This window comes from Ascaphus truei, chromosome 1, assembly GCF_040206685.1.
Source record: "Ascaphus truei isolate aAscTru1 chromosome 1, aAscTru1.hap1, whole genome shotgun sequence".
In the NCBI taxonomy this organism is placed as follows: Eukaryota; Metazoa; Chordata; class Amphibia; order Anura; family Ascaphidae; genus Ascaphus; species Ascaphus truei.
The window spans coordinates 98,548,713-98,560,795 of record NC_134483.1 but is presented as its reverse complement, the minus strand read 5'-3'; the positions used below and the strand labels follow the sequence as shown (position 1 = coordinate 98,560,795).

General features: G+C 40.4%; 1 protein-coding gene across 2 annotated transcripts in view; it reads left to right on the top strand.

Annotated features, from left to right (window-relative positions):
* The window catches only part of HAPLN1 (hyaluronan and proteoglycan link protein 1), an 84,102-nt gene that overhangs the window by 52,340 nt on the left and 19,679 nt on the right, over positions 1 to 12,083 (top strand). For both annotated transcript variants that reach the window (XM_075592582.1, XM_075592592.1), the window contains one exon: positions 1,158 to 1,526. In XM_075592582.1, the coding sequence (XP_075448697.1) occupies positions 1,158 to 1,526 (369 nt within the window). The remainder of the gene's footprint in view (positions 1 to 1,157; positions 1,527 to 12,083) is intronic.

Below are 12,083 nucleotides of genomic sequence, written 5' to 3'. Positions count from 1 at the left end.
GAAAATGTATGTGGGAAAAACCAAACAAGCCCTTTAGACAAGGATGAATCACAACGGATTCATCATATCAGACATCAATAAAAAATGTCTGTAGGACAGCACTTTCCCCAAGCAGGACACTCACTGTCGGATTCACATTATTTATTCTCAAAGGAAATGTTTAAAATAATGACAAATCAAATCTGCTTCCTGTCCAAGTTCCTTCAAGACCTCAAGTGTTTTCTACTATAAACCTGTTTGTAACTGTAAATTGTAATGTCAGCATTATTTTGTTTTTGGGAAATATTTGAAAACGAGACATACAGTAACTCTCAATGTATTTTTTTCCTGGTAAAATATTTTATAAATCAATAAATCAAGATACTGGATTTATGACATAACATGGCGACATTGAATCCACTTCCTGCTCCCCCTTTTAGAGAGGGTGTGAGCATAAGCGCCTTTCACCTCTTTACACCCCTGCTATAAAGCCACTACTTACACAGCTACAATTCTTAGCTCCTGCTAATTAACGATAATCTTCTCACCACTCCACTTGTTATTTATAAAAAAAAAAAGGAGCAACAAGTTCTGTACTACGTACAGTAAGGCACAATTTTGGAACAAAGTTGGTTCAGTGCGTCAAGACAAGATTTATGCGTTGATACATAAGCCCCATATTTTACTATTTCTTAAAATATCATACTGTAGGTTTTAACTATCTACTTTTGTTGTACTGTAAATTGGCTCATATTTTGTATCACAACATGGTACATATAGGCATAGGCAACATTTATTTATTTATAAAATGTTTAACCAGGAAATAATACATTGGGAATTACCTCTCGTTTTCAAGTATGTCCTTGGCATAGAGTTGTGATAGCAATACATGGTTACAGTCATTGAAAAGGGTTGTACATTATACTGTAGGTAAAGACATTGCATGAACAGTTAAAGATAATATATGTTATAGGCGTATGTAACAGTTACAGACCAGATTAAAAAGTGAGACAGCTTTAGTTTTGAACAACTGACACTCTTTTATTGTACGTTCCACTTCAACAGGTTTAAATATTGTATGCTATATAATGTTATTGTTCTCATGCTTAATTTATTGGATATTTGCTTTTGAATATATTTTTTAAACTACTTACTGATTATCTCTTAAACCCTTACAGAGAATGGACCACGTCTATTTTTGGAGGTAGAACAAACAAAAATTATTTCACATCGTGGTGGCAATGCTACACTACCTTGCAAATTTTTACATGACCCAATATCTGCTGGCTCAGCTTCTCATAAAATCCGTATCAAGTGGACTAAATTAACCTCAGATTACCTCAAGGAGGTAGATGTCTTTGTTTCAATGGGACACCACAAGAGGAGTTATGGCAGCTACCAGAGCAGGGTTTCCTTACAAGGAGCAAGTGAAAATGATGCTTCTCTGGTAATCAGTGACATAACACTGGAAGACTATGGCAGATACAAATGTGAAGTGATTGAAGGACTAGAGGATGATACCGCTGTTATATCATTGGATTTACAAGGTAAGAATTGTAGTTTCAACACAATGAAAATCTAAATAATCTTTAAGCTTTTGATTTTAAATGCTTGCATTTAAACCTTTAATATGTTTAGAAAAATAAAAAATACCAACATTCTGATTATTGTATATAGCATTATTTTAGTATCGCATTATAAATACACAATGCTATTTTTATATGTGTATAGTTACATGTATTGTTTGTTTATGCTCTGAACCTCTGTCAGGAGTAACGGCTGTGTGTGTAGCATTTCATGAGGTTTATTTAACGTACACATTTCTGTCCTTAGTTGACAGAAATATGGTATTGGCGCTTTAAATGAGCAAACAGAACCCAAAAATAAAAAGCTTAGATCACACTGGAGCTCTAACAGACCTAGCTGTTGGTTATTACTCACCAACCCAGTACTTAACTGAACACCCAGGTTCCACACCTTGGTGCTGGGGGGACACAATATAAAGTGCCCTGCTTTCAAAAATTTCCTAGTTCACTGAAGTCCTTTGTGCAGGCTTCTTCACCCAGATAGCAACAGCTTACTGGCAGACTGCAGTCTCGTTTCCTGGGTCTCTGCCTAGTGACAAAGCAGGTCTTTTAAACTAGGACTGACTACCTCAGGTGTAGCCAATGAGTCAAGTCTACAAGGACAAGGAGTAACCCTTCCACTGCTGTAACCAAGAAAAGGGTTTATAGACATGCTTCTCGTCTCGAATATATATATACATACATACATACATACATACATACATACATACATACATACATACATACATACATACATATATATAGTGTTCGACAAATCCACTCGCCCGGGGCAAGTGGATTTTGTGAGCTGGGGAGGCAGCGGCAGGACTGACTCAAGACGAGAGCGGAAGAAGAAGCTGGTGGCGGGAGAAGACAATCACCATGTCAGCAGGGCAGCAGAGGTTAAGGCCTCGGCCATGTTACGTGCTTGCTGGCGGAAGCACGCTGAGGCGCGCTCCCACTCAGCACTGATCCCCTACAGCCGCAATTAGAGCGGCTTTAGTAGGGGCTCACCTGCGCTTCCGCGCGCTTGCGGAAGCGTAGGTCTTAGGGGAATTTAAAATTCCCCCGCTTGCCGGCGAGACAGGCCGGTCACATGAGCGGTTCGCCCAATGAGGGCGAACCAGCTCCGTGACGTCACTGGCCTGCCCCCGGCCAGTGACGCGCCTGCCCCCGGCCCGCCCCCTGAAGGCCCGCTGACGGCGCGTGCGGTAAGCAATCGCAAGGCCAGGGAAAGCACCCGCTTTCCCTGAGCCTCAGCGCGCCTCAGCGAGCAAGCAGGGAGCATGGACTCAGCATTAGATGGCGAAAGGTGGCAGCTGGAGAATATTCATATCCATGTGAGCAGCAGGAGAAAAGTCGGCTGCGGTCCAACCCGGAAGTCTTCAGTATAGTCGTTGAAGACTTCTGGGTCGGACAGCAGGGGTGCGCTTCTACCCAGCTTTTCTCCTGCTACTCACATGATATGAATACTCTCCTGCTGCTTCCACCGCCACCTCCCATTTGTCGTCATCTAATGCCTCCTGCAGTCCTGCTGACATGGTGATCATCTTTTCCTGCCGCCAGCTTCTTCTTCCGCTTCTGTCTTGAGTCAGTCCTGCCGCCGCCATCCACCTAAGCCAGGTAAGTGTAGGAGGGGAGTTAAACAAGGAGGGGGTGAGAGAAAAAGAGAACAAATCAGATTACAAAAAAGTTTTTGAAGTGAAACTTCTTTGCTGGCACCTAGAAAATTTTCCCAGCACGAATCTCCTTCATAGTGATGGAAGCAATGTAACAGAAGTGACGTGGGAGGCCTGTGTTGGCTGCGCATTTCTGGTGTTCAGTGCACATGTCCAGATGCCTCTGGCACTTGGCACACATGCACTGAGGACTCCGGCGCTTGGTGCACATGCACAAAGGCCTCCACCGCTTGGTGCACATGCGCCGATGCCACCGGCGCATGGCGAGGGGGATAAACACACACACAATAATAGCATTATGTAAAAAAAATAAAGAAAGGCAATCTGCAATGAAAAAGAACCATTTTTATATTAGAACCGATTGAATAGTAGATAATCGCTTGTAGATTTTAAAAGAGAAATGATAAAACAGTAAGCACGTTGTAAGTGAAACTTCTTTGTGTTTTTTCATTGAAATTGTATTTTGATTTTGATGTTTTTCATTGAATGAAAAACTTTTGAGAGTATAATTACAATTTCAGTGACAAAACACAAAGACGTTTCACTTAAAAAGTGCATGCTCGCCACACACACCCTTTTTTTTATTGGGGTTGCCGTTTTTATCCACGACCTACATTTTTTGTAATTTGTTGAGCCCTGTATGGATAGATAGATAGATGTTATGGTGGGTAAAAAAAAGTGACAAAAAAACCTCTACCATAAAGCATATAGCAAATGGAAATATTATTGTGTGCTCATTTGCATGTCTTAGACAGGTTTGCAACCCTGCCTTCCACTATTATCGCCCAGCATACAGTGCTTCCACTGCAGCAAGGGATTCTTGTAAATGACATACAGATGCAATCTTTGCATCTGATTCCCATGCTGTGCTTAAAAGCCGTGTTAACAGCGAGCAGGGTTCCATGTAAAAATACATTTCAGGCAAAAGATGACACAGTGTGCTCATTTGCACGTAATTTCCCAGAATCCCTTGCTGCAGTGGAAGCACTGTATCCTAGGTGATAATGGTGAAAGGCATGGTTGCAGACCTATCTAAGACATGTGAATGTGCTCACAAGGGGTCTTTTTATTTGCTATATGCGAAACGGTGGAGGTTTCTTGTCACCCTTTTCACCCACCATAACTTAAAATGTCTATCTATTTATCTTCATATACACTCAAAGCTGAGTTCACATTTTTTATTAGTTATACAGTATAGCTCATATACAGGCAGTGGGGCACCAAGAAGAAGCAATAATAGATAGATCCAAAAGTAATCCTAAGAAATTCTTCAAATATAGTAAAAAAAAATATGATAAGATAGAATATATTGTCGTTGTAGGGTAAAACTCATTAAGTGCATTTTTGGCAAAAACTCACTAAATGCACTTCCTGACTTGAATTTCTTTGGATATTTCTATTTAAAAACTCATTATGTGCCTATTTCGTCATAGTTCAGTTACCAAAACATAAAATGTATTAAGTATGATTTTGAAATAACGTTAAAAAGAACATTTAACTGCCTTTTCCTCAGTACTAAAAGATTATAGTTAATGACTTTTACCTCTACAAGAACTATATGTCCTTTCAGAATGAGATGTGCAAGCAAAATAAACTCATTGCTTCAGTATTACCAAAAAAGAAGCCACTAGCAAAAGAATCCCATAAAAAGACTGTGCACTTAACACTATATCATTTTTGGGTAACAGAAAAGAAGTGAAAAGTGGCTTAAAACATAAAGTGGCGGAGACGCATTCGAGGCACCAGACAGACTGAGTGAGGCACAGCTATAAACTGATCAAAAAACATCCAAATACAAATAAAAACACCTTACAAACAAAAAACATCCTATGCAACAAAGGAAAGTGATGCCCCCATAACCACAGAAACAACAAAAGGCACCTGATGTAGCGGGTTTCTTCCAGAGACTTGGCATATTAAAGGTGATAATGTAACATGGTGGCCTTTACTGGGGCTCTTCATGCGTGTCATCCGAGTCGTACCTGGAATGAGAACAAGAGTCAGGAATGTCAAAAAAGACCTAGACAACCTCTTGGACAACCGATTAAGAACATCACAGCCACATTTCAAACTGAGCTGCAAAAAGCAGTCACAGAAATAAACCAAGAACAACAGTGCTGAAGGCAAAGATGAAGGACTTGTTGATGTGGTAGGCAAATGAAGAAGAGACATGGTCAAAAATGTCAGATGGCAAACCTGGTATGCAGACAAAACCTGCAAATTATAAATATCCCTTAAACCGTTCCCAATGAGGAGCTACAAGCATACTGTATCTAAAGAGACTCTTTCTAGCGCTGGTACCATCCCTATCAAAACCAGAAGTGCACATTGACAGAGCACACGGGGCCTTTGACCAAAGCAGAATGACCTGGGGAAAAGAAGAAATGCCATCAATATACAATTAAAGGAAAAATGATCAACGTGAGCAGAATTAAAGGAGCAAAATGGATTCCAGAGCACAAATAAATCCAAGGACATGTGAATTAAAAAATAAAAATAGTGCAATACAGTAAAAAAATAATTGCAATATGAATCAAGACGTGTGAGTAATCCACTCACATTTTCTGTGGAGTATTCAAACAGTAAGGTTATCCAAAGTAACCAACTCTTGTGGCCATTCAGGCATCCTCATTGGGCAGGGTATGATGAAGATTCAATGGCAGAGGGATGAAGGAGAGGAGGGGTGGGTGTGGAATTCCACATGAAAGGAAAAAGAGCAACAATGGAGCAGATTGTTTTATAATTAAAAATACACAAAGTAATGTGCTCGCATGAGAAACATCAATGTTGGCATTCAGACCACCCTGGGTCGCAGTCTGTAAAGTATACAGCACTTCCTCTCCACCGATGCTCCTGCTGCCACGGCCGTTCACAGCAGTTGATATCTTCAACCGGTGATAGAGGAACCTAGTCTCAGCTCCAAGTTCCTCCAGAGAAAAACACCTAAATCGTGTTCCAAATGTTAGCATCACTCCACCCTACGCGTTTCACTCATATTAAGCATATTAAGCTTGCATCCAACACAGGTGTGTTAGTTATATAACTACCTAACCCTTCAAACACCCAGTCCCCACACCTTTATTATTATTTTTTTCCCACAGTCCCATGCAGTTTCGCATTTATCATTGTATCTTGCAGTAGTTTACAAACTTTGCGTTAATATATGTATACCACAAGATAGGAACCAGCTTATAGAAGCAGTGGCAAGCATTGATTGGGGCAAAACTGATGAAGCAGTCCGGAGGGATGTAAGGCCGGTATATTATGTTCTCTCTTACAGTATGTGTTATTGATGGCCAGTTCCCCTTCCAAAGGCAAATATCAAACTCAAGACCTCCCTCCCCCAACACCTTCATTAAAGAGCACTCAAAGGCATAATACTCAGCTTTTCTTAGCAAAAAAAGAGACGTGAATATACTAATTAAAAAGGGATAACTCTTCAGATTCAGAAAGAGATCAAAGATACTGTACACAAGGTAGATAGATCAACCTACGTGGCAGGGAGTACAATTACACTGATGAACATGTTTGCCCTGAATGAGCAAAACATTGAATTCCTGGGAGAGTTTTAAATTGGTAGATGTTCCATCTAATTCTATCATCCTGGGAGGAGACTTTAACATGGTCGCGGACCCAGAAATGGATCAATCTAAGACAAAGAACCAGTTACGCCCTTGGTCAAACTAGCTAAAGATTTCAGGAGCTTAACAAGGGAATTTCCCCTGATAGATTCCTGGATGGCACTAAATAAAACTGTCAGAGACTACACATTTTTTACGGCCCCCCATAAGTCTAGACAAGACTACATTCTGGTAAGACCTGAAATTATGTCAGACATCACCCAGATCACAATTGGACCCCTCACATGGTCAGACCATGCCTGATCACTATCAAAATGACAAACAAGCCCTTGACAAAACTGCAGGCATCTAATTGACTCATTACTAAGTTTCCCTCATGCTGTACTGTATATAGCAGACAAGAGAATCCATAAGACATGATATACCAGGAATATCATAGGTACTTGCTCAATGTTTAGGGGGTGATCAGGCTGACCACTCTGATGTAGTAGTCAGACTGGTCAAAATGGATGTAGCGCCCCTTCTATTTCCATTTCCAGCATCCGGGGCCTGGTTATGTGATCGATCACATGACCCAGACATTTGGTTAACTAACACTTCTTCCAACTCATAAGGTAAATACATAATTTATTCAACTTTCATCAAACTGGTCAACCATTTCAAGTGTTACCATACAATTGTAGTAATGGCGAGACATTTGAAACACAAGATACAGAGAAATTATAAAATCCCGATTTTCAATGCCTAGTTTAATCATGAGGAATGCAAATGAACATTTTTAATGGATTAGTCAGATGACTATGTGGCTGACAACTTTAAAATTTAAACAGAGACAAATTTGTCTTAAGTTGTAAGGTTCATATAAAGTTATCTAAAAAGAAAAATAAATAATTAAATGTTGCTTTTTTTATAATGTAAGATCTTTTTTATTAAGATCTAAATAAAATTTTGTAATTGAAAAGTTGAAAGTACTTTTATTTATTCCTCAATGCATCTGAAGTAATCTGCAAAGGACATAAAAAGGGGTGGTTGTGTATACAAGATTCAAGTTAATACATTGGAGGACAAAACTCAATGATATTTAGTGTTTAGAGAAAACAGGTTTAAATGACTTATGGCATTTTTCCAAAGTAACATTTCAAGTGTTTCTTTATTAGTTCATTGGGATATTTTAGAACTAGTGAATGAAAGAGTTTATCAAGGTCCCAATTGGCCAGAAACTCATGTAACTTGGCTATTTGTTGCACGTCACATAGTCTGCATTCCTTTTGAAGTGTTTATTATTGTTATTAGAATTTATTTGTGAATGTATTTGTTTAAACATGTAGCTGAAGTTTTTAAGGCATGCAACGTTTGGCAGTGAGATCAATATCAGATGTTTTATTGGGCAAGCTTTATATTGTTACCAACATCATTTAATTTGCGTTAGAATTAACTTTTCCTATAAGAAGTCATATATTTTAGGCACCATGTCACTTTTACTAGTTAACCACTGAATATTAATAATATTGGTAAAAATTGCTTTTGATGTTTATTCACATCATTCCACTCAGTCATTTTTCAACATTATTTAAGTAATAATCCCCTCAGAACAGGGCATTACTGGCCAATAATGCCCTGGCTGGAAGAGATGAACCCAGGGCATTATTGGCCAGTAATGCCCTGTTCTGAGGGGATTATTACTATTATAGGCTAAATGTAGGCTTATTTCATAAATAATATGCACTTTTGTATAGTTAAATAGATTTTTTTATTAAAATAAAATGGTAAATACATGAAACCACCTCTATATACTCTTACACTGCAGATATCTATATCCACACACTGCCGCCCCCTCTGTGTACACACACACACACACACATACACACCAGCTCAACACACACAAACCGCTGCCACACACACAACAGCACACCACACACAACACAGCACCTCTACACACACACACACACACACACACACACACACACACACACACACACACACACACACACACACACACACACACACACACACACACACACACACACTGGAGCTCTAGACACACAACACAGCACCTCCTCTACACTCACAACACAGCACATCTACACACACACACAACACAGCAGCTCTATACACACACACACACACACACACACATACACACACACACACACACACACACACAACACAGCATCTTTACACACACAACACCGCAGCTCTACACACACACAACACAGCAGCTCTACACACACATACACAAACACACAACAGCTCTACACACACAAACTCTGCTGCTACACACACATGCTACACCCATAAACACTGCTGCTGACACTGACACACACACACACGAGCTCTACACACACACACACACACACACACACACACACACAAATTCAACAGCACAACACACACACACACACTGCAGCCACAATAAAAAATGCAGCTACTTACTAAACTTTGCACTCCCCCCCCCACACCTCTACACACAACACAACACAGCACCTATACACACACCCCACACACAACACTGCACCTCTATACACAACACCGCACCTCTACACACACACAACATACTGTGATGCCGACACCACATTGCAGTCTCTTTTATCCCAAATGAGGCAGGAAACGCTGTATGTCTTTATACTTGGGGTTTATTTACAGGGATAAATAATACGAATAGGCACACCGTCCCTTTAAGAAAACCAAATAAAATCAAATCCTATTTCCATTAGGAAAACTAACTGACTTCTCAGGCCCTTATTATCAGGGCTGCCAGCTAAGCCAGTTGTCCTCTATCTCCCCCCCCCCCCCCCCCTTCTCTGGGGAAAACTGTCTCACTGTGCCATGCAGCTTCCAGCCTTTTAAAGCACTTCCTGACTATTCAGAACAGGTTGATTAGCTTCATTAGTTTTCACCTGAATAGCCTTTCCAAGGAGGATTAAATTAACTCTCTGTGGTGAAAAAGTCCAATAGCTGCCCCATTCAGCCCCTAGAGGACAGCGATGGCACCACAATACACACACACACACACACAACACTGCAAGTCTATACACAGCACCTCTACACACAACACAGCACCTCTACACACAAACTGCTGCTACACACACATGCTACACTCATAAACACTGCTGCTGACAATGACACACACACACTGGAGCTCTATACAAACACAAACACAGCACCTCTACACAGATATACAACAGCACAGCACACACACACTGCTACTGATAACTCACACACAAACTGCAGCCACAAAGAAACTGCAGACAGCCACTAACTTCTTTGCAGACTCCCCCCAATTCAACTGAATCTGCTCAGAAAATCTCAGTCAGCTTGGGAGGGGGAGGAGTCAACCCGTGGCTGATACGTCCTGACCAATCCCCTGCCCTGTCTCAGAGCTGTTGCTTCATTCAGTCGAATCCCCTGCCCTGGCTCAGCTGTTCTGAAAGCTGATTGGCTGGAAATAAACACATTGAAAACTACACATTGCAAGCTGCTTAAATTCCGGGCATTACTGATTGGTTAAAATTCCGGACATTATCCAATCAGAGAGCAGGGTTTTCAATAATGCCCGGAATGTTACTGCTTCAGCCTATAATTACAAGTATAAAGTTTGTAATTGAGAACAATGAGGATATTTCAATGACAAACTTCATAGCATCTTGTAGGCGGGAGTGAGTGGAAGTACTAAGGGAGGAAAGCAGTGTCAGAGAACAGAACAGAGGGGGCACTTAGGGGATCATTTGTAGACATGGGCTGCAATGTAAGGTTTTGCAGCATTGTTATGGGCTTTGTAAATCAAAGATAGGTTGTTGTACTGTAATTACATTTTAGAGGCTATGGGAAGCCAATGTAGGGATTTCCATAGTGGAGCAACAGATGTAGAGCAGTGTGTGAGGTAAAGCATTTCGGAAGTAGCAGTTTGGTTGGATTAAAGTGGGGAGAGGCAGATCAGGGGAATGCTAACTAGGATAAGATTGAAAACTGGTTGAAGGATAGACCACAGAGGGTTGTCATAAATGGAACTTTTTCAGGTTGGGATAAAATCATGAATGGAGTACCTCAGGAATCGATACTGGGACCCCTGCTTTTTAACTTGTTTATTAATGACCTTGAGGTTGGCATCGAGAGCAAAGTCTCCATCTTTGATAGCATGGTACTACATTTTGTAAAGTAGTAGAATCAAAGCAGGATGTCCAGTCTCTCCAGAAGGACATGGAGAGACTGGAAATGTGGGCAGGTAAATGGTAGATTAGGTTTAATACAGATAAATGTAAGGTTATGCATTTGGGACGCAAGAATAAACTAGCGACTTAAAAATTAAATGGGGATACATTGGGGGAATCCTTAATGGAGAAGGATTTAGGAGTGCTTGTAGACGGCAGACTTAGCAATAGTGCCAAAAGTCATGCAATAGCTGCAAAGGCAAAGATCTTATCTTGTATTAAACAGGCAAAGGATGGAAGGCATTGGTGCTCGGTGAGATCACTCCGGCTTCCAGGCCGTCTGGAGCAGCTCCTATACCTCAGCAGGTGGATCCTCTGCACGGAGGTTAGACCGCAGCTTGCAGGGGCACACTCGGCGTGCCACGATCCCGCTCCGTCGCGGGACGCTATGTGATGACGTCACTGTCTCCACAGCAGTGGTGGAATCGGCAGGGAGGTGATACAGTCTCTCAGAGTCTCTCACAAAGGCCCAAAACAGCACACAGGATTGGTAAAATCAGGGCAAAGCCAATGAATAGGAAATAGCCAATGTAAGCAGATATAAGGCAATAGAAGATAACATCCAACGCGTTTCGTAGAATTAACTACTTCTTCAGGGAATAATTAGGCCATTACCCAGAGGTCTTATATACCTCACAGAGATACCTTATTGGTTGACCAATTAAGAATAAACCAATCATCTAAAATAGGTAATGGTCAGTGTGATAGGGAAGATGTGTAACTTACTTTTAAAACAACAACTTTATTAACAAAAGGAAAAATACATATTAAATTAAAACTTAAATATAGACAAAACCTAGCATAAATAATTAAAAACATGCTGGAATAAAAGAAACACAATATTAGTTGACTTAAAATAGACACCATCATTAATTATATAAAAAGATGTAGCTAGAAATAAAGAATAGAACGAAGCAAGGAAAATAAAGATACAAAGATCAATAGTACATCCCCTAGGGCAACTATATCTGTGGTAAGTGCACAATTTGTAAATACCAACATCCTGACAAACATACATTTTATTCGCAAATCACAAAGGAAGTTTTTAATATTGATGACTTTATTTTATGT